Source organism: Oryctolagus cuniculus, chromosome 14, assembly GCF_964237555.1.
Source record: "Oryctolagus cuniculus chromosome 14, mOryCun1.1, whole genome shotgun sequence".
Lineage (NCBI taxonomy): Eukaryota > Metazoa > Chordata > Mammalia > Lagomorpha > Leporidae > Oryctolagus > Oryctolagus cuniculus.
The window spans coordinates 19,008,833-19,031,414 of NC_091445.1; the positions used below are offsets into that span (position 1 = coordinate 19,008,833).

The 22,582-nt window shown below is 43.3% G+C and overlaps 1 protein-coding gene across 1 annotated transcript in view; it reads right to left on the minus strand.

Annotated features, from left to right (window-relative positions):
* Window positions 1–3,805: 3,805 nt before the first annotated feature.
* The window catches only part of PCSK1 (proprotein convertase subtilisin/kexin type 1), a 47,249-nt gene continuing 28,472 nt past the window's right edge, over window positions 3,806–22,582 (minus strand). Inside the window, exons 10-14 of the mRNA XM_051853986.2 lie at window positions 16,054–16,287; window positions 14,831–14,988; window positions 13,371–13,504; window positions 8,571–8,732; window positions 3,806–6,798 (exon numbers count right to left, since the gene is read on the minus strand). Coding sequence (XP_051709946.1) covers window positions 6,421–6,798; window positions 8,571–8,732; window positions 13,371–13,504; window positions 14,831–14,988; window positions 16,054–16,287 — 1,066 coding nt within the window. The 3' untranslated portion in view covers window positions 3,806–6,420. The remainder of the gene's footprint in view (window positions 6,799–8,570; window positions 8,733–13,370; window positions 13,505–14,830; window positions 14,989–16,053; window positions 16,288–22,582) is intronic.

Consider the following 22,582-nt stretch of genomic DNA (forward strand, 5'->3'; position numbering starts at 1 on the left):
CAATATAGAATTAGGTGCATATTATATTGTAGATGTTTAATTAATAAAAACTATTTTTGTGATTATTTCAAAAAGCAGAAAAGAATAGGTAGTGTAAAATACACACAGTACTCATTTCCCATGTGATAAACATCTTTTAAAATGTGATGTTGCTTTCTGGATCTTAATAACATAAAGCATAGGTTTGGTTCTAGAAACTGCCAGGTTAAAATCTCAACCGTACTATCTACAGTGGACCCTTGAACAAAGCAAGGCCTCTCTCAGTGCCTCCATGCTTTAATATACAAAATAAGGACAATAATATTCCACATTTGTTTTGTGATTCTCGCACGAATTCAATTAAGCAATGCACTGCCGAGCCTATTGTTAAGAGCTCATTATTTTTCATTGTTATTCCCAGCATCCCTCAATGCTTTATACTTTTTTTTATAATTTAAAAATGAGTTCCCCAACACCTTCCACAAAAGGCGATTGGACAGAGGAGAAAATTAAGCAAATCATTTCCTTTATTTATTGACTCCTTTCTCCTCACTCACTGCCGGCCTGCGCTTGGCCTTGGGGAGCTGCTTTCTGAGTCCTCGCTGTCGCTTTGAGTGCTTCCTTGTCACTGCAGCTCAGTACGCATTGACTGTGATTAAATGGATTCCCTGTGGCCTTGAGCGAGGGAGGTTCGCGTTGGCATGATGATTCCCAAGACAGTGCAATAGCAGCCAGTGACATTTTGCAGCATTTCTATATTCTTCATTGATTTTCATATTTTCTCCTTTGTTGGGCTTGTGGATAAGAGCTGCACGTCCAAATGTCTTTGGCTATAAAGCCCATTTTCCTTTCATAACGCAGTAATAATCAAAGCAGTCATCTCACTGGTAATGAAAACTAACATTCATTTCATGTTTACTATGTGCAGGGACTGTACTAAGTGATTTCTGTGCATTATTGGATTTAGTCCTCACAGCAAACCTGTAAGATGTAGACTTCATGGCTACAGATGAGGAACTAAGGCCCAGCAAGTACAAGGAGGCTGCCCCAGGGCACACAGAGGGGCTGTGCCAGAGCCCAGGCTCTGTCTCAAGGCCGACTCAGGGCATGCACTGCTAGCCACTGCATGTGACTGTCACGTGTTCAGACTTTTTTTTTTTTGCCTTTAATAACTACAACAATATGATTTGTCCTGTCTAATTGAGGAAACCTTTGGCTTCTGTAAGTACAAATAGCATCATATTAAGATGGCTGCAGGCTCAGGGCCATTCATTTGTGTCCTGAAAACTTAGTAAATGCTAACAAAGAATGACCAGGGCCAAGGGGGTGGGTGCTCAGATAAATGACGAGGGTTGATCCATCTCTGGGGAGCCTGGTGGTATGAACAGGATCTTCCAGGTGGCCTCTCTTCATTCTGCTTCTCTCTTGTAGGAGAACTTGAGCAACCCATTCATTTCTCTTTCATGTTTGCTGCAAAATTCATTCTGTCCAAGAAGCATTTCCTTGTTCAGAACAGGCACTGTGCACACTACCATGCAACACTCCAATGACATTCATTTCTGTGAATGTGATTACAAACTAAAAGTGTGCACAAAGCAGAGCAAGACCAGAAAGGTGGTGTAACAAACTGCCCCAAGGCTGGCTGACAACAACCACTTCTCCTCATACGCACAAGTCAGCAAGGCAACAAGTTCAGCTCATTTAGGCTGCACTTTTTGGGATGGCTCTGCTTCATGGGTTGGCTGGGCTGGGCTTGGTTCCAGAATGTATTTTGGGTTTAGATCTGTTCCATATACACTTGTTCAGGGAAGCCAGGCTGAAGGGGCTGCAGCTCCCTGGGCATCTGTTGCTCATAGCACAGGGTCACTGGAAAACCAAGGCAAAGTGGACAAGCACCCTTAAGGCCCCTTCTTGCATCACGCCCACTAATAGTCCATGGGCCAAAGCAAATCACATGACCAAGCTCAACAGCAATAGCCCAGGAAAGTATGCTCTGTCCACAGGGGCAGAGGGGAGAGTGAATCACCCAAACTATCTCGTATGCGCTTATGAAAGCCTTGTAAACAATGAACTGGTTAAAAGGGCATTTTCCCCTCCTTCTGTGTTTTAATTTGTATTTAAGCATTAATGTTTATTCTTGGATATGTGTGTTTTTTTTTATTGTACTCATAGTGTGTACCTGGTTAATCCAGTAGTTTCAGAATGGACTTCAAAATAAAACAGAGACCATCAATGGATGAATGGATAAATTGTGGAAATATGTATACATACACATATATACATTTTTATCTATAAATATATGCACACATATATAGATAGATACATATTCATATTTGTGTATATATACATATTTTTATATATGATGTGGTCTCCTTTTTAAGGCTGTACACATTCATATTTATAGGAATGAATATATATATACACACAGAGAGATAAATTTATACATATAGTCCTTATAAAAGGAGATCTTGCCATTTGCAACAAGATGGATGAAGCTGGAGGACATTTTGCTATGGGGGAAAAAAACAGGAAGAAAGATACCGCATGGTCTCAGTCACACGTGGAAAAAAAATCAGTCCGCTGATGGCTCGAGTTATTGGGTCCCTTCCACCATCTGGGGGACCTGGATTGAATTCAGCCCTGATCTCTGTTGGCATTTGGGGAGTGAACCAGTGGATGTGAGCTTGCTCTCTCTCACTCTCTCTAATAAATACAATAGTTTTATAGAAAGCCATATAGAAAGCAGAATGGGTAAATGGGACGATGTAGATCAAAGTGTACAGAGTTGCAGGTGTGTAGGAAGAATAATTCTCAAAAGTTAATGCCCAGCATGAGGACTACGGTGAAAAGTATTGCACTATACACTGGAAATTTGCTAACTGCCTGGAGTGTAGATGCTCTTACCATGAAGTATAACAGGAAATAGGAGGCTGGCTGTGTTAATTTGCCTGACTGTAGTAATCACTTCACTATGTTCATGGGTACTTTAAAAATGTATGCAATTTCCACGAGTTTTATGAATACCCCTTGTGAGCATGGGTTTCAAAAACGTATTATACCAAAATAAACCCTATTTAATTCTATTTTTCACAAACTTTTTGAAGTGCCCTTGTGTATGTGTATCAGACATCGTGCTGTGGACCTTAAATATGTAACTAATTTTAAAAAGAAAACTGATGTGTCTTCAATCCACCCTCATGGGAACACTCTGAAGGTTTCTGTATAGAGAGCACAACAGCCCACCAGAGAAGTCCTTCTGGAATTCCTGAGAGAGTATCCAGTGTACACGAATGAGTGAGACGGAGGAGACAGGCCTGGAATCTGGGAAGAACCCAGCTGCCCTGGGCAGGAAGGTGAGATTCTGAAAGGGAGGTGGGAAATCCCAGGCATCAAAGTTTGAAGCAGGAGAGGGAAGGTTTAATAGGAGGTCACGGCTCAGAACCCAGACTTCTGACAAGGATCTCCAGAGAGGGTGCAGTGCATGGCCGCTGAGCTCTGGCCTGTCACCTAAGTCACACCCAGTGAGCTCTTACAGATCCTTTCTCTGCCAAGCAGTAAGTCCCTGTAGCTGCGCCATTTTTCCTCAACGTTTCAATCAAGGCTCAGTCAACGCAATGTTAGGTGTTATCAAGCATGTGAAGTCCTAAGCCATACGGGGAAAGGAAACAGAACCTTGTTCAAGTTGACTCTTCAAGATGCCTCCTGGAAAGCCTGTTTTCCTAGAAAGAATGAGCTCCTTACTGGAAACTGTCCACTCTGCATTTTCATGGCCCATTAGGGATGCACAGTCAAAGAAGGACATCCTGCTTTTGGTGAAAACATGAGCTTTTTTTTCTTTTTTGACTTAGTGAGATCATTTATTCTTCTGATTTATAAGCATATTTTACATATTCTGGTTAATACATCAAGTGTATAATGTGGGGGTTCCTGTAAGAATGCTAAGACCACATGTTAAACTCAGCTATACATTGTATTAGGCTACTAGACAAATGTCACTTTTAATACCACAACACATACATATTACACTTTCTTATTGACAGAGGAACATGCCTTTCAAAAATATTTTATTGGATGAAACTTTCTTATTCTCAGGAAAACTTTTGGTTCCATTATATAATTTATTATGCCTTTTAAAATTCTGTTTGACAAAAGCCTTGGTACATTATAAATACCTGTAAAGAAAATATAGTTTAAAATTCCAAGGGAAATATTAAATAAGTTTCCTTTTACATTTTCACAAAAATCCACACAGGCACTAAGAAAGACTGACAAAAATATCTTATGTCTGGACAATATACACCAGGCTGGAAACATTCAACCATGATTTTATTGGAATATTAAAGCTTCTCAAAGTGTGAACCTTTGGCTGCAACCCAATGAGATGGTTGGGATTTTAACTGGGAAAAGATGCCATTAGGAAGAACAATAAAGAGAGCATCACACATTTAGCACTATATTAGGAATGGGAAAAGGATGAGTTTTAATTCCAACTCTTCCAGATCACTTGTTGGCCTTTGTGGGCCTTAGTTTTAATTTCTTAAAGGAAAGTTAATGACTCTATTTCTTTTCAGTTTTAATACTCTTTGATGTGTTGCAATAGTCAAATTTCTAACCAGCTCTTCATATCAAACACATAACATCTCCAAGGACAAAGTGATGCTGCAAGTCTTTTAGCAGAAAATCCTTTCAGTGTCACGGGTTTTGCTCTGGAAAGCCTAGTTCTGCACAAATTGTAGAAATGGTACAAGACGGGGTGGAAATTTGTCTTACCAGAAATACTTCAAGCCAGAGGGAGCAACAGACTCTAAAGTTGAGTCTGGAGTTCTCTCCGTGAACTAATTCTATGCCACCAGTGGCCTTAAGAAGTTCAAAGGTGGTGGAAGAATTGCAAACGGCAACTCAGTGGGAGAAGGCCAGTGCTGTAGACCACTGGAGACTCGTGAGCACATTGGGAGAGGGAAGCCAGGAGGTTGGCCGTTAACACTTAGTGCAAGTGAGTGTCAGGTGAGGTGAGATGAGATGAATACATCAAACTAGATTGCAGATGTACTTTCAGAGTATGAAATACTCTTTCTCCTGCCTATAAATACAACTAAATTAACTAGGTTATAACAAACTCATAACTATTATTGACAGAGCCAGCCTAAAAGAAGCCCAGCGTGGTTTTATCCTAATGCATTTACACTTTGTATGCATTTGTTTAATGCAGAAGTGGGCAAAATCCAATGCCTACTGGACACTGGCCAGCAACGGGTAAGATACTGTGAGTAGCACAGAGCAGGGTACCCTGGGGGACATGAAACTCAAGTCTAACCAGCAGCTATGCAGCTCCAGACAACTGCTGGATCTGAGAACCAGGTTTTATGTAAAATTTCATATTTTCAATAGTCACATATTCAAACATTCAATACACTAAACACAGTCTACCTGAGGGGGAAATGAGGTCTTTGGGCTGCTACTTTATGTCTTGGGATCTGACGCCTGGAAGTGGTTTGGTGAGCATCTGCATATCAAAGACCCAGAACAACCTGTTCTGATGACCGCAACTCAGAAAAAATCAAAACTCTCATTGGTGGTGGAAGAATTGTGAGTACACTGATTTTCCAGGTTACCAGTGGTTTATTCTGGCTGTAAAAATTTATGGCTAGGAATTTGCCAAGTCCCAAGTGTAAGTTTGTTTGGGGGAGAGTGATTTAGAAGAGTCCTCTCAATATTGAATTTGTGGCTGACAAAGGAGCTAGGTACAGAAAACCTGCAGGAGACGGAGAAATAGAGGAAGCCCAGAGCACACAGCAGGGGCCTCCATGTGGCACACCAAGCAAAGAACATTCGAGAACCACTGTATCCTGATAATGCAGGTTTTAAGGTTTGTTTCTAGATTTAAATAGCCCAGCTTTCACCCTAGATGACCAGATTGCCACTCCCAGAATATGTAGTGTTTGGGAATTGAAAGGCCTGGGGTGAGTCTAACTGTGAACTCATTCACTAGAAGCTTTCCAAATTCAAAGACCCACAGGGAAAGACAGGAACAAGCTACACAGCAGGTTTCCCCCTCACCCATTCTTTGCAGATGACTTTCACAAATTAATTATTTGCAACCAATTAAAAAGCCCAGACTTGCCTTTTCTTTGGAGAAATGAAATGGGCTCATGGAGGCATTCCCATGTGCAGTGAGGACCCTGTGTCATCTGTGGCCCATAGAGAAGAAAGCACATCCCTTGTGCAGGCAGGGAAGACATGTTCTGAAAGAGCTATGATCGATTCTGGAGGTTGGATTTCCTATTTGAGCTTATCCCCTTCACACATACAGTTTTGGGGAGAAAAAGATAAGAAATGCTGTAAGCATAGGAATCAATGACAAAACAATCACTTTAGACACTGGCAAAATAGAAGGAGAAGGAAGGTGTGTGAATATTTCCACCTGGGGGCCACACACTGAAGTCAATTGTCCTCGTTCAGAATGTCCACCAGGGCCTGCAGCAGCCGGTCATCTCTGTGCTTGTAAGGTTTTGTGTTGTAGAACACATCAACATAGTCGTTATAGAGACTGTCCTCAGAGTCTTGCAGCTGGGAAGGCTTGTTCAGCTTCTCCAGGGCTTCGTAGAAATTCTCGTAAGGAATGTCAAGCTTTGCACTTGGGGATTTCTTTGGCGATGGCTTTGGAGGCAAGTTTTTGCTGAAAGCGCTCTGTAGGAGTCGCAACATGGCCTGGGAAGGGGCTCCCTCGGCCACTTCATTCTTTCTGCCTCCCACACTGATGTTGCTGGGGCTGTTGGACACCAGGGACTTGGCCTTAGGGTTCTCCTGGGTGGGCTGCTCCTGAAACACAGAACACCACCAACAAGGGGAAGAAGACTTGTTATTCGCATCCAGAAAGCCATAGTCAGCCCTAGTACAGGCCTGCACCTGTCCTTTGGGAAGCAACGTGGGGACAGGGATAATATAGGCTTGGAGGACGCACACCGACTCGGGGCCAACCCTCAGGTTTTCATACTGAGGTACCCTTGGCAACCTTTTTGATCTCCCTGAACTCTGCTTGTAAACCAGGGATGAGTTATCTCCGTTTGCAGTGGTGGTGAAGGCTGTGCTACCATGGGTCCATGCTCAGTACGTGTTCGTTTCCTTCATGTGCTAGACTGCCATTTGGGGAAGATGATGCTAAACACTTAACTCCTCATTGGGAAGGCACAAAGCAATTGCTGTAGCATAGGCACAGTCTTTTGGAAGCCACCTGCTCAGCAGGGGCCGTCCTGTTCTACATTGTGCAGGGGGAAGGGCCGGGGGAGAGACTGAAGTGGGCCAGCTAGGAAGGAACTAGAGAGATCAGAAAAAGTGCTGGTTCACTCCTCAAATACCTTACATACAATGGCACAGTTTCTACATACAACTGACATGCATCCTCCCAGACACTTTAAATCATCTTTAGACTACTTAGAATGCCCAATACAATGTAAATGCTCCACAAATAGTTGTGATACTGCCTTACTCTAAGTATGTTCAGGGCAGATGCAATTTTTTTTTAAATATTTTTGAACCACAGTTTGGTAACTCTGCAGATGTGGCATGTGCAGACAGGTGTGGCTGACTATATTTCAATATTTTAGTGACTGAAGAGCCCAGTTTATACACACACAAACACACACAGACACACACACATGCACATACACATATTCATATAAGAATCTCAGAGGAAGAAACACAAGCTTAATCTGCTTCTGGGACTGTGCAGAAGAGGCCCCTGGGACTCAGGGCCTAACGGGAAGTTGCCTTGCAGCATACAAAGGGGTCAGGTTCCAAGTTGGGGCCTTCACCCTGCTAGTTGCTGTCTCCTGAGTAAATACAGCATCTTCCCAAACAACCAGTGCAAAGCCGCATCTACTGAGGGCAGGTCAATGGGGGAAATTCTAGACAGCTGCCCACCACGCTGGAGGCTGTGTGCAGGACACTGAGGATGAAGAGGCCATGGTCTGTGCCCACCACCTGCTGGGAGAGAAGCCAGCAGCCCCGGGAGGCTGAGACCAGGCCCAGCAACGCCTCGCTGCAACTGCCCTCTGAAACTTGCCAAGAGCACCTGTGGTTCTGTCTCTGCCTTGTTGTTGCCAATCAAGCCCATTTCCAAACTGAGATCATTAAAGAGCAGCCTACACGATTGGGCCACCTGAGCCTTGGGTTTCCCTCTGCAAAATGGACACACTGATGTCTGTCCTTCCCAGGTTGTAGGGATGACAGCAGCGCTGTGAGCAATGCTTCAAAACTCAGTGCAGTACAAGTGTTAGGTGGTTGTGATCCTGACTAAAGACTGCTTTCTTTGCGATTGGCTGTCATAAATGGAGAAAATTCATGTTAGGGAAGTTAACCATTTTGCATTCGTCAATTTTAATTTACAAATTCTGGACAAAAGAGCAAATGACAACCATCAGGTTTTATCTAGTGGTGGAGGTGGGGCAGGGGGCTCAGTTTCCCATGCCCATCCCCTTTCTTCCCCAGCTGTGTCTTCCTCATGCTCTGCCCGGGCACGAGGCACAGCCTCACACGCCACATTGTCCCCTGCAGTCCCCCAGAGCGCATGCCAAGAAGTGAGCCACACAGACCTCGCGAGCATCCGCCATCCTCTCCACCCCTCTCCTGTCATTCTGGACCGTGTTGTAAGACGTGTAGACGCGGGGCTGTTTCATGTGCTCGGGCTGGGAAGAGGTCCCGTGCAGAATCAGCTTCCAGTTCACAATTCGTCCTTCATTCTGCATCCTCCCGGACTGGGGAATAAGCACACATGTGTCTTAGTGTCTGTTTGAAAAATACAAAGTACACTCATTCAAAACAGCTAAGGAGGACTTGCTAGTGAAAATCTAATGTTTCAAAGATTTGTTTGAAAGGCAGAGTGACAGAGAAGGAGAGGCAATGAAAGAGAGAGAGAGAGAGAGAGAGAGAGAGAGAGAGAGAGATCTTCCAGCTGCTGGTTCACTCCTTAAATACCAGCAACAGGTGGGGATTAGGCCAAGCTGAAACCAGGAGCTCAGAATTCCATCCAGGTCTCCCACATGGGTGGCAAGGATGCAAGTACTTGGGCCACCATCCTCTGCCTTCCCAGATGTATCAGCAAAAAAGGAGTAGGCAGGACATGAACTGGCACTCCAATAAGGGATGCCAACATCTCAAGCAGAGGCTCAACCTGTTGTACCACAGTGCCAGACCCAAAAATCTAATTTTAAGAGTCTATATTCCATGTGCAGAGCTCTAGGTTAAAAATAAAATCCCTGGATTCATTCACACTATAAAAATGACAGCTTATGTAGGTCTAACAATTCAAAGACTTGCTGCTTCATGATGAAGCATGTAGTTTAAAAAGCAGAACTCTCCCTATAAATCTTATTTTCTATATTGTAAGTATTCCTGAAAAGTGGACCATACCTCCCATTTCCCAGTTACCAATTTATGGGAACATTATGCTGGGAAAAAAATCAGCCTCCATGTAGTGGGATTGTGAACAGCCTTCATCATCAATCAGCTCTTCAAAATTATATATTTATGGGAAGAGTAATCATTTTTAGACTCAATAATTATGTCATAAATAATGCGCTGAAATCTAAAATGGTCATAAAAGAGATCTAAAACTGTAGAGTCAGATTTTGCAGATTTGATGTAAAATCGTTCCATTCCGGCAGTTTGCTGATGGTACAATTGAATTAAAGTAGAGGCCAAGTTCAAGAACATTTTCTTACTTTCCCTACCTAAGCAGGACTTTTTACAACGTCCTAGTTCTAAATCACTTTAGCAGTGTTCAGGAGAAGGTTATTCTAAGAGAAAAACAAGTAAAAATGACGACAGCATTTGTATGAATTTCACTGACATCTTCAGGAATTTTGCGGCGCTGGCACCCTGGGTTCTAGTCCCGGTTGCTCCTCTTCCAGTACAGCTCTCTGCTGTGGCCAGGGAGTGCAGTGGAGGATGGCCCAAGTGCATGGGCCCTGCACCTGCATGGGAGACCAGGAGGAAGCACCTGGCTCCTGGCTTCTGATTGGCATAACACGCCGGCCATAGCCACCATTTGAGGGGTGAACCAACAGAAGGAAGACCTTTCTCTCTGTCTCTCTCTCTCTCACTGTCTAACTCTCCCTGTCAAAAAAAAAATTCATTTTTAAGGAAATATGCAGGCACGGAAATCATAATACTTAATGAGCTCCCCTTTCAGGTGAGCTCAGAGCTGACACACCATTCATTTATACTCTTGCCTAGAGAGAATGACGGAGAAATGGTGCCAAAATAAATCTCTGTTTGGCTTTGTGGTTGGACACTGTTGTTCTGCCCTGCCATTTTGTAACTGTACACTAAGGTTACAGAGAATGGGAGCAGATGTGCGGCACAGCAGTGAAGACACCGCTTGGGACACCCACATCCTGCTTCATCCTGGGTCTGGGTTCTGTCTCAGCTCTGCTCCTGATTCCGGCTTCCCATGAATGTAGACCCTGGGAGGCAGCAGGGGATGGCCCATGTTCTTGGGTCCCTGCCACCCACATAGAGACTGGAGGGTATTCCCAGCTCCTGAATCCAGACTGGTCCAGCCACAGTGTGTTGCAGGCATTTGTGGAATAAGCCAGTAGATGGGAGATATCTCTCTCTCTCTCTCTCTCTCTTTGGCTTTTTTTTTTTTTCTCCATATCCTGTTTTATTTTTTTCCATAGCATTTATAGCAATCTAATATACAACATATTTTTATTGTTACTTTATTGCCTATCTTTCCCTGCTGTCACATAAGATCCATGAGGACAGAAATTTTTTCTGTGTTTTTCATGTTCACTATTTTATCCCTAGTGTGTAGTATCTTAGAAATAGTGGGTACTCAAAAAATATTTGTGGAATGAATGAATGAACGATGGGCATTCCAGCCAAGGAGGAACCTGGGAACTCAGTCACTCTTTTTCCTTTTTCCTCTCTGGTATTCTTTCTTAATCTTTCTCCCTCTTGAATTTCCAATTTTTCCTTTAGTCTTTTTTTTTTTTTTTTACCTTCTTTTTTTTTTTTTTTTAACTTTTATTTAATGAATATACGTTTCCAAAGTACGAATAATGGATTACTATGGCTTCCCCCCCATACCGTCCCACCCACATCCCTCCCCTTTCCCACTCCCTCTCCCCTTCCATTCACATCAAGATTCATTTTCGATTATCTTAATATACAGAAGATCAGCTTAGTATACATTAAGTAAGGATTTCAACAGTTTGCTCCCACACAGAAACATAAAGTGAAAAATAATAGATGATTTTTTTTAATGATGATGAAATCAGATCAGACCTATTGTCATGTTTAATCCCAGTGAGAGTCAAGTTGGGAGTTGATAGTTTCTTTTCTTTTCTTTTCTTTTTTTTTTTTTTTTACAGAGGATCAGTTTAGTATGCATTAAGTAAAGATTTCAACAGTTTGCACCCCCATAGAAACACAAAGTGAAATATATTATTTGAGTACTCATTATAACATTAAATCTCAATGCACAGCACATTAAGGACAGAGATCCTACATGAGGAGTAAGTGCACAGTGACTCCTGTTGTTGACTTTACCAATTGACACTCCTGTCTATGGCATCAGTAATCTCCCTATGCTCCAGTCATGAGTTTCCAAGGCTATGGAAGCCCCTTGAGTTCTCCGACTCTTATCTTGTTTAGACAAGGTCATAGTCAAAGTGGAGGTTCTCTCCTCCCTTCAGAGAAAGGTACCTCCTTCTTTGAAGACCTGTTCTTTCCACTGAGATCTCACTCACAGAGATCTTTTGCCAGAGTGTCTTGGCTTTCCATGCCTGAAATACTCTCATGGGCTTTTCAGCCAGATCTGAATGCCTTTAGGGCTGATTCTGAGGCCAGAGTGCTATTTAGGGCATCTGCCATTCTATGAGTCTGCTGAGTATCTCACTTCCCATGTTGGATCACTCTCCCCTTTATTTATTCTATCGGTTAGTGTTAGCAGGTACTAGACTTGCTTATGTGCTCCCTTTGACTCTTAGTCCTTTCATTATGATCAATTGCGAACTGAAATTGATCACTTGGACTAGTGAGATGGCATTGGTACATGCCACCTTGATGGGATTAAATTGGAGTCCCCTGGTATGTTTCTAACTCTACCATTTGGGGCAAGTCAGCTTGAGCATGTCCCAAATTATATATCTCTTCCCTCTCTTATTCCTACTCTTATGTTTAACAGGGATCACATTTCAGTTAAATTTCAACACTTAAGAATAACTGTGTATTAATTACAGAATTGAATCAGTCATATTAAGTAGAACAGACAAAAAAACTACTAAGAGGGATAATGTATTAAGTTGTTCATTAACAGTCAGGGCTATGCTGATCTCTTTGGCTTTTAAATAAAATAAACATTTTAAATTACAGAGAAGTGTCAAAGAGGGCAAGCAGACTGAAAGGGAAATGAAAAATGCTTTTCAATTTGTTAATGACCGAAACAGGGGTGGGGGTGGCAGCAGGGACAGAAAGTCATATTACATAAGATATCATGCCTAATGTGAAACTATTTTTTAAAGACTTATTTTTATTTATTTGGAAGGAAGAAGCAGAAGGATGGAGGGTGGGGATCTTCCATCTGCTGATTCACTCCCCAAATGGCTGCAACAGCTAGGGCTGGGCCAGGCTGAAGTCAGAAGCCTAGAACCGCATCCAGGTCTCCCACATGGGTGGCAGGGGCCAGAGTACTTGACCCATCTTCTACTGCTTTCCTAGGTGCATTAGCAGGGAGCTGGATTGGAAGCAGAGCAGCAGGGAGCTCACTGAGCTACAGTGCTGGCCCCATGATGATATTTCTAAATAGTAACTTCACAATAACTTAGGAGAGCTTTCACATGACTCGCAGAGGATCACAGCAAAGCTGGCCTGAGCAGTTGGCTACCTTTGGGAATCTGATTGGTTCATATTTATGAATGAGGTATGTGGTAGGCTGTATTCAGACGTGGGGCCTCCTGATTGGTCCTCTAGCCTGCCTGTATCTTTTCTTTCCTGTTGTCTTAGGGCCTAATCTTCTTTCTCAATGACTGTACTTCTAGGATACTTCAAAAAGTTCTTGGGAATTGAAACAAAAAGATAACTTCATTTTGGTGCAGAAAAAAATGTTGAAATCTATGCAGTTTTTTTCAAAATATGCATTTTCCATGAAATTTTTATATACGATTCCCTCAATTTTTTTCTCCTGCACCAAAGTAAGTTTGTCTATCAATCCCATTTTTTCACAAACTTTTTGAAATGCTCTCACGTAATCATGTGGGCAGGGCTCCACCCACTCACTACACATTTTGCTCACTCCTACTAATGGTGGTTAAGTTCAGGGTACTAATGATGATGATATCAGCCTTAAAAGTGAGCTTGTTGGTCTTCATCTCCTTGCTTCTACGTACCATGTCTGCAATTCGCAGAGTCCACGTGCCTGTGGGGTTCTCTCCCCAGGTGTGAACAGACATGAAGTCCCAGTTCTTAAAGCCATTAGGAGATGTATCCCGCTCTCGCTCAGCCAGCAGTACCGTGCTGGTTCCTGTTTTCATGCAATAAACACAAGTTAGTGGATGTCCGAACAGCTCTGCAAGTAGGACGCACTCCTGCAGCTGGGGACTATGCATGAGAGCTGGGAGAGACCTGTCCTCCTAATTTTCCCTTTTAGTATAATGCCAGGATACAGGCATTCATGCGAAAATAATGATGATTTTGTCCAGCGTACTTACCAAATTACCTGCCATAGAGTAAGTTCTTATTAAATATTGTAAAAAAATGAATTATCATGTTGGCTAAGGTTTATTTGAATAAGGAGTACTTAGAGAAATAAATTTACAAATTTGATTAAAGAAGAGAGCCAGAGAACCAAAATATATTTAGCAGAAATATAATTTTGAAATGTAAAAAGAAATCTTGAAAATGTAACAGGTGTCTGAGTCTATAATGTAGACATAAAAATTAATTTAGTATTTATCATTAAGAATCATTAATCAATGAATTAATTTATTATTAGATGCACAGTTTTCTAATCTCTTGTCATATAAAAACTAGTAAGAAGAGTAATTCTAAATTTTCAAGTTCAGGCTCTCTACAGATAAATAAACAGCATTTCTTTCTAGGTAAAGGGGCTAAATGAACTGTAGATCCATGATGGAAAAAATAAAAAGCATCCCACTGATATTTCAGGTGAATTCCAAGACCTCAAGAGGGTGTAGCTCCAAAATTAACGGAGTCTACTCCACTAGAGACAGCTCACCTCTCCTTATCCATCCCCAGGGAAACTGAGTCAGTCAGTGGAGTCCCAGTGGAACACAGAAGAGTAGTGACACGTGTCCTCCCGCTGGATTCCACTTGATGAATCACAAGCCCTTTCCTCTCCACTATCTCCTCTCAGAAAAGAGCACACCCCGTATCCCGTGGCCTTACTCCTATCACCACGGAAATACTGCCAGACTCTTCCAGCTCCTTTCATGGATCAGGAGTCCAGTGTTTCAGTCGAGCCTCCGGATGTTTCAGCTATATCTGCAAGCTTCATTAATGATCAGCGTAACTTTGACTAATGCATTACATAAGAGAACGGAATGATAGATCAGTAGTCCGGGCCAGGGAACACAGTCTGAAAACCTTCCTCAAGGTTCACTAATTGGCTAATTTTCTTAATAGGCTTCTTTCTCTGCTCATCCAAGGGCTAGGGGGAAAGGCCAGCAGGGAGGCAGATTTCACACCAAGAAAAACAAGCATGGGTGGTTAGACTTGAAAATATTAGGAAACTTTAGCGCTATGAAAAAAACAATCACTGATGTGAAATCGCTCGATTGATGCTTGACACTTGGCGCCGATGGCTGAGAAGAATTTTTGGAAACGTTACCAGCAGCAGAAGTCAGTGTGACGTGCAGGTCCCCTCTGCGGGAATATTCAATTGTTGCTTCAAACTGCACGTGCTCCAGGGACTCGATGGCGTTCTCTTGGCCTTCACAAGCTCTCGTCGGGATTTCAATGATAACTTCTCCGTTAGCTTTCAGGGCTCTAGATACATTAAAGGATCACTATTGAAAAAAGTGCATTTCTTTTATACTTGCAATATCCTGCACGGGTGCTACACAGCAGTCTGGATTAGATGTTGCCACTCTCTGTTATGAAGAGAACCCAGTGCTAGGTTAGCTATACATCAATGTTAGTGCATTCGAAACCAGCACTTAAATACAATGCTGTCTGCTATGGAATGGTGTTCGGGCAGGTTTGTCTTGGACCCATCAAAAAAGAGACCTGCCAAAGAAAAACTTTCATCTGTAAGGCTTTCCTAAGGCATACCCCTAATCCTCCTAATGTGGGTACTTCATGTGCTGAGTCTTCAATGTTATCATAACTGCCTTGAAGATAACAAAACACTCAGAGCAAGCAGACTCTGCGTGGAGGGCTGACGTGGAGTAGCAGAGGTGGTTTCTGCAAAAGCTGTGTGACAAAGCCTCCTTTGTGGAGGGAAGGCTGGCAAGCACATAGCTCTGCAGCATGAAGTGAGGCTGTTTTGGCGGTGGACTGGGGAATCTGGTTGGCAAGTCCTGAATTTCATCAATCCTAAGTGGCGTTTTGAAAAATAGTTTAGCATCCCTGAATTTACAATGAATCTCAGAATGATGGTTGACTGGGCATAATTTGACGGTGTTTCGTTTCATTTTGTTTTGGTATAGAAAACAAGGGTGCAGCTTAGATTTTCTTGGGCTAGGTGGACTGCAAGAGGAAAATAAAAAATATGAGAGACCTCTGAGAAATTCATGGAGAATGAAGATTAAGGAAAAGACTTTGCATGGACTTGGGGTTTTGTTTTGCATTAAAATAAACTTAGCTTTAATTCCATTTTCCATTAATTTTTGAAGGACGCTCCTAGGCTCAGATGATTTAGCAATCTTTGTTTTCTCAGTGAGCCTCTGGGGGACCCCCAGAAAACACTGGCAAATAGCCCTTGACTTCGGAGAAGGTGAAATAGCCCTTGACTTCGGAGAAGGTGAGACAAAACATCGGGAAGAATGACACACATCGTCATGACGTTGGGCCATGGGCACACATTTGTGGAAGACGCCTGGAGACACGTACCTGGGCTCAAAGTCGTTGTCCTTTACCACACACTCCTTCTTCTCTGGCACGCTCCTCCAGGTCCTGGGGTCGGCCAGATCCACCAGAGCTTTGGCATTCAGCAAGCCGAATCCAAATCGACTGTTCACCATCAGGCCTGCCCCATTCTTTTTCCAGCCCGGATTATTGGCTAATGGGTCATACTCAGAGGTCCAGACAACCAGGTGCTGCATGTCTCGCCAGGTGAGATTTGGGCTGGAAGGGAAGAGACCCAAAGTATCTTTCAAGAACAAAATGAAAGTTGGCTAAAAAGCAGCACTTCCAATCAGGCACCGTGAAGAGCCTTTTGCAACTGTGCTTAAATTATTCTAGTGTCAGTTACTATCAGAATGTCTTTTCATTCAAAACTCAAAATGCAGTACCCAAGACTTCTCTCCCTAACACAAAAGTTAAGCTCTTAACTGTGATTAAAATGAAGACTTCAGCACTATCGTAGCATAAAATCTTGTCCCAGCTTTCTGATTTCTTACATTTAACAGGAACAAAAATTTTAAATGACAGTACTTCCTTTGTGCCTTCCAGTCTTATGTTGCCGATTAATAGTCTCAGCATTTTATCATTGTGAACCCACAGATAAGGCCTGAACTTTCTTCTTAGAAAGAATCAGATTTTGAGGACCTATGTTGCCTATCTACTCTTTTTTTTTTTTTTTTTTTTTTTTTTTGACAGGCAGAGTGGATAGTGAGAGAGAGAGAGAGAGAAAGATCTTCCTTTGCCATTGGTTCACCCTCCAATGGCCGCCGCGGCCGGCGCACCGCGCTGATCCAGTGGCAGGAGCCAGGTGCTTCTCCTGGTCTCCCATGGGGTGCAGGGCCCAAGTCCTTGGGCCATCCTCCACTGCACTCCCTGGCCACAGCAGAGAGCTGGACAGGAAGAGGGGCAACCGGGACAGAATCCGGCGCCCCGACCGGAACTAGAACCCGGTATGCCAGCGCCGCAAGGCAGAGGATTAGCCTAGTGAGCCGCAGCGCCGGCGCCTATCTACTCTTAAGTATGGTTTGCCTTTTTTTTTATGCAGTTGCTGTTGGTACCCACGGGCTCTGCATTTGGGGAGTCAACTAATTGCACATTGAAAATATTTTTTAATTCTTGATTTTGTTTTATTTTTAAATTTCTTTTTAAAAATGCATCTGTACTGATATGTACAGATTTTTTTCTTGCCATTATTCCCCAATACAATACAATACAATATTTAGGTATTATAAGTAATCTAGAGATGATTTGAAGTTTACAAGAGCATCATGTAGGTTAAATGCAAATACTGTCTCATTTTTAAAGGGGACTTGAGCATCCATGGGTTTTTGTATGCACAGGAGGATCTGGAACCAGTCCCCTCACAGTTAATGTGTCAAGAAACTCTTAGCTCCATGGTATTGCTCTTGAAACCTACACTGAACACTGTGGAGATATTCAAGGAGGTGGTTCTTGTCCTGAAGAAGCTTACAATCCAGTAAAAGAATTAAGCATTTTGTTTTGAATCGATGTATCATGTTTGTACTTGCTTATAGAGAACAGTATTTGTAATTTGATATGGGTATACAATGTCCAGTGACCAAATCAAGGTCATTAGCATTTCTATCTCTTCAAATATTATCATTGCTTTATGTTGGGAACCTTCCAACTCTTCTCTAGTTGTTCTGAAATGTGCAATTAATTGTTGTGGACTATTGTTGCCCTATTACACAAACAACATGAGACCTACTCCCCCACCACACTGTGTTTTCAAACCCATTGTCTACCTTCCCACTAAGTCTTTTCTAACTGTCTCTGTTGAATGCTGTGTTCAAACCTCAGTGGATTGGGTGTTATTGGAGGAAGCATTTCCATGGACTTGAAAAAGCTGGAAGGTTTTGCTTGTAAGAAATGTGTGAATTGAGTTCTGAGGGTGAGTAGAATGTTCAGGAAAGGCAGATAGAGAAGAGGGTACGAGGCAAGTAGAGCAACAGTACAAAGGTGGGGCAGTGTGGAGGGAGACCAGATTATCTGGATTGCTGGAGCAGGAAGAGGCAGTGAACAATTCTGAGTGATGAGGACCTTGAACACCAGGAAAAGTATTCTGTAACCTTTGGGAATCATGGAAGATTTTTAAGCAAGGGAATACTAAAATTCAGAAATCTTGGTAAGATTATTTTAGCAGCAATATCAATATAAATTGGATATCAGTGAGTTGTTGGATTTACTGTAATATGACAAGGTTTCCTTCATCATCCTATTTAACATTCAACTCTCCCCACATGTGCCTGAGCCCTCTTCTCCTGCTATACTTTTTCTTCTGTCAAAGTGCATATCACATTTCACCATATTGGGCAACTCATTTATTTTGTGTATTATTGATGTTCGGCTCCCATGCTAGAATGTGGACGTGACAAGGGGTGAAATCTTCAACCATCTTATTCTCTAACATGCACCATGCACCTGGAGGAATGCCAGGCACAAGGGGATGTGCCCAGGAAATAGTGGCTGGTGGCTGATTGGATGTGCCTAAGTGTTAACTAGCCCCGAGTACCATTTAAAAACGGACTGCTGTTAGTTATTAATCAGATTCTTGGTTGGCTTTGAGACCTGCATTGCTTCCATCAAGCCAGTCAAGCATCAGATGCCCACGTTAACTCCTTGAGGCTCAAGTGTTACACTAGGCTGTACAACAATCATCAGGGGAATATGGCGCAATTGGCTGCCTTCTCTCTCCAGAGCCCATAATGTACTGGTTAAAAAGTCCCCTGGTGACAAGAAAAAGGCAGTGTACACTCCCAAACACAGGGGAGGCTGCCTCCTGGTGAAAGGCTATGTGTGGTTTCCCAGGCCTGGCCACAATTACAAAGGCATCAGACTCAGGGCACAGCCCAGGAGCCTCCAAGGGGACGGCAGCCAAGGCTCAATGCCTGCCCAGACCCATCGTGCTCTTTGCACAGTCATGTCCCCAGCTCCAGAGAGTGGGTGAGTACCTTTATTCCCACGGTTCTTAGTCTGAGGTCTGGGCAGAGGCATCCTTACTGGGAATGGAGAGCGAAACCTTGAAAACACTTTCCCCCACTCTAAGTGAGACGATACCAGGAATTTTCGCCTGCTCCCCTCCCCATACACCCTCCAACACATACCTCAGGGGTAAGTGAACCTGCCAGAGCCCTTTTGTTCAGGGCTCCCTGAACAGTGAGATGACCCCATTGTCAGGGGTTGGCTGGGCCAACCAACAGGTGCACCCTTCCAAGCAGGAGAAGGGAATGGGCCTACTTGGTGGTTAAGATTCTGGCTGATACCATAGCAGTGATTAAAGGCTGCTCCAGCAACTGATGATTCTGTGCCCTCTGTCTCAGCTCACCTGAGCTCCTAACAAACACACTTACGCCCAGCAGGTGATGGCACCCTCAGTGGGTCTCTGTGGGCCAAGACGCCTGCATCACCATCACCTAGTACACTAGAAGATAACAATTCCTGAGCTGTAGCCCAACCCTACTGATCAAAATACTGGAGGGTAGGACATGATTTTTGTACTGATATTGGGGGGGAGAAAAATCCCCTGTAGCCAGTTCTGTATTACAGCAAAATTAATGAGTTGGTGGAAACAGTTAAGACAATTGTAAGTTCCTTCAAATCCAGGGGTCAGACGAAGGTGCAATTCCACACAGGTTGTGGGATTAACTGTTGACATCAAGCATTGCTTCTAACCAACCACATTAAACTGTGCTCTGTGGTGAAGAACAGTATGACCTTGAGCAAATCAATTTCTTTCTCTGGGCCTGACTTGACTCATCTAACGTGAGAGGAGTGAATACTGCAATCTCCAGAATTCCTCACTGTCAGACTTTCTGTCTGCCGCATATGACAAATACTTCTCTGTAGCTCTTATTCTCGCTTTGGCCACCTCCTATTCCATAGGATAAATAGCTGAGCAGCAATGGCTCTTTTCTCAATGCAGAAGCCAGTTTTGTCCGATAAAGCATTTTATCGACATGCTTGCTTGCTTCTAATCTTTTATACGAAGTTTTAGGTAAGAGTCTCTTTATCAAAGTGCTCAACAACACTCGAGTTTCCATTGGCTCATCAGTGTGGGCAGGTGTGTATGAGGCAGCAGGAGGCAGGGCATTGAGAACCCTGTTAATCATAGCCAAAGCATAGGCTTTCTATATTTTTCTAGAAGAGCTTTCGTTTTATATTGGGTTATGGGTTTATTGTTTAAATTTTGTTTTATCTAGTCTTTGCAAAGTATTCAGGGAACTTTCTTGTCATGCAATTAGGAAAAATCAAACCTGTTTTCCTAACCCAGGTAGTCTGGAGTCCTGTGCTGGCACTGCATAAATGCAAAGGATCTGCTAACAATGCTGCCACTCCTTGACAGCCTTCCTCAGTTAATTAGGGCTCCACAGCATCCAGAGCAATTAAATTTTTAAAAACAGCACCACGTTGCTCATCAAAGATATGTTTACAGAAAACATAAATTATGGAATTAAATATTGAAATGAAGTGTTGGTTCTGACTTAAAAAGATGTAGGGAAAGAAATCCACAGACAAAAGTTTAGAGTGAAAAATTCTAGGAGTTACCTGGCTCAGCTTCTAATCACACCCACTGGGAGACTCAGTGTTGAAGATTCTCTGACTTGGACTTCCCAACATCTCATAACCCACGGAGGGAAGGGTGCTTGTGCTGGGATTTTTTTCTAAAGACTTCATGCAACATCAAAAGTCTACTTCGCTTTCTCCAGACATTAGTAAAAACAGAAGATCGATTCACTTGTCTATTTAATTCCTTCAAAGATGTGATGGAATTCAGTGGTTCAATTTGGAATTTTTCTCCCTTCAGTTTATTCTAAAGCTTTTTGATCTTTCCTCTGAAGACTGGAGCTATTTCTCTTGTTTTCTTAGGTATATTCACTTCACAACAATAACAATGCTTCAGGCATCTATGCAAGGACTTCCTTTCTCTGTGTGAGTTCTTTTCTCTCCAGGATATGCCTGCTAAGTGTCCTGCTAGATGTCTTCACAGCCCCAGCTGGGTCAGGCTGTAGGAAAGCACAGAAGGGAGCCCTTATAGCACTTGTTTCTCAAAGTTTAGCTAAGGTGCTGCTGGCATTACAACGGCCTGGGAGGGCCCAGCATTGTGGCTTAGAAGGTAAAGCTACCACCTGTGATGCTGACCTCCCATATGAGCACCTATTTGAGTCCTGGTGTTCCACTTCTGATTCAGCTCCCTGCTCATGGCCTGGAAAAACATCAAAAGATGGCCCAAGTGTTTGGGCCCCTGACACTCCCATGGGAGACCAGAAAAAGCTCCTGGCTTCACTCTGACCTAGCCCTGGCTGTTGTGGCCATCTGGGGAGTGAACCAGTAGATGGAAGCACTCTCTCTCTCTCTCTCTCTCTCTGCGACTCTGACCTTCAAATAAATACATAAATCTTTTAAAACCAGGCCGGCGCCGCGGCTCACCGGGTTCTAGTCCCGGTCGGAGCACCAGACTCTGTCCCGGTTGCCCCTCTTCCAGGCCAGCTCTCTGCTGTGGCCTGGGAGTGCAGTGGAAGATGGCCCAAGTCCTTGGGCCCTGCACCCCATGGGAGGCCAGGATAAGTACCTGGCTCCTGCCATCGGATCAGCGCTGTGCGCCGGCCACAGCGCACCAGCCGTGGCGGCCATTGGAGGGTGAACCAACGGCAAAGGGAAGACCTTTCTCTTTGTCTCTCTCTCTCTCACTGTCCACTCTGCCTGTCAAAAAAAAAAATTGCTGGAGATACTGAAGAAAAATGGTGATTCCTAGACAATTCAGAATCTGAGTTGCTAGCAATAGGATCTGGGAATCTGCTTGTGAATTTCTTGTGTATACTGATTTTTGACAAGCACTGACCTAGGGTAAGAAAATATTCCTGTGTATGCATTTCAGCCAGAAACCATTCTTTCTCTTCCCTTTCTGCTTCCTGATAGGGAAAACCTGTAGTACATCACATTGACTGCAGCACAGGAAGTGGTCTGTGCTGTGACGGGGAACATTTATGAGGGACTCACACATCCGTGTTCATTTCTCATCCTCCATCTTTTTCATCCTCCTTTATTTGAGGGGCTGATGGGCTGCCATTTGGCATTGCCTCTCCCTGTCAGGGCTCTGGGAGCAGCACAGCGTAGATACTGAGAGCACGCTGCTAGGGGCAGGCAGGCCTGAGTCTGACCCCATTACAGGACGTTGGTTACATTTCTCAACCTCTCTATACTGTTATTGCATTGTTTATAAAATGCAACCAATAATTTCCATGTCATAAGGATAGGAGATAGGATGCAGTACACGAGGTTAGCTATGGTAAGAAGCTGATAAATACTGGATGTCATTGTTGTTGATGTGTTTAGTCGAGACTTTATCTTCAGCCTGCTTAGATGTCCCTTGAGGGATGGTGCATGGTTAAACGGTTCTGTCAATCTTGAGTATCTAGGGATACAGCTTGGTCACACTTTTAGAAATTCTGGCACTCAGATTTTCTGAAATAATAGTCTTGCTACACTTGGTTGAATA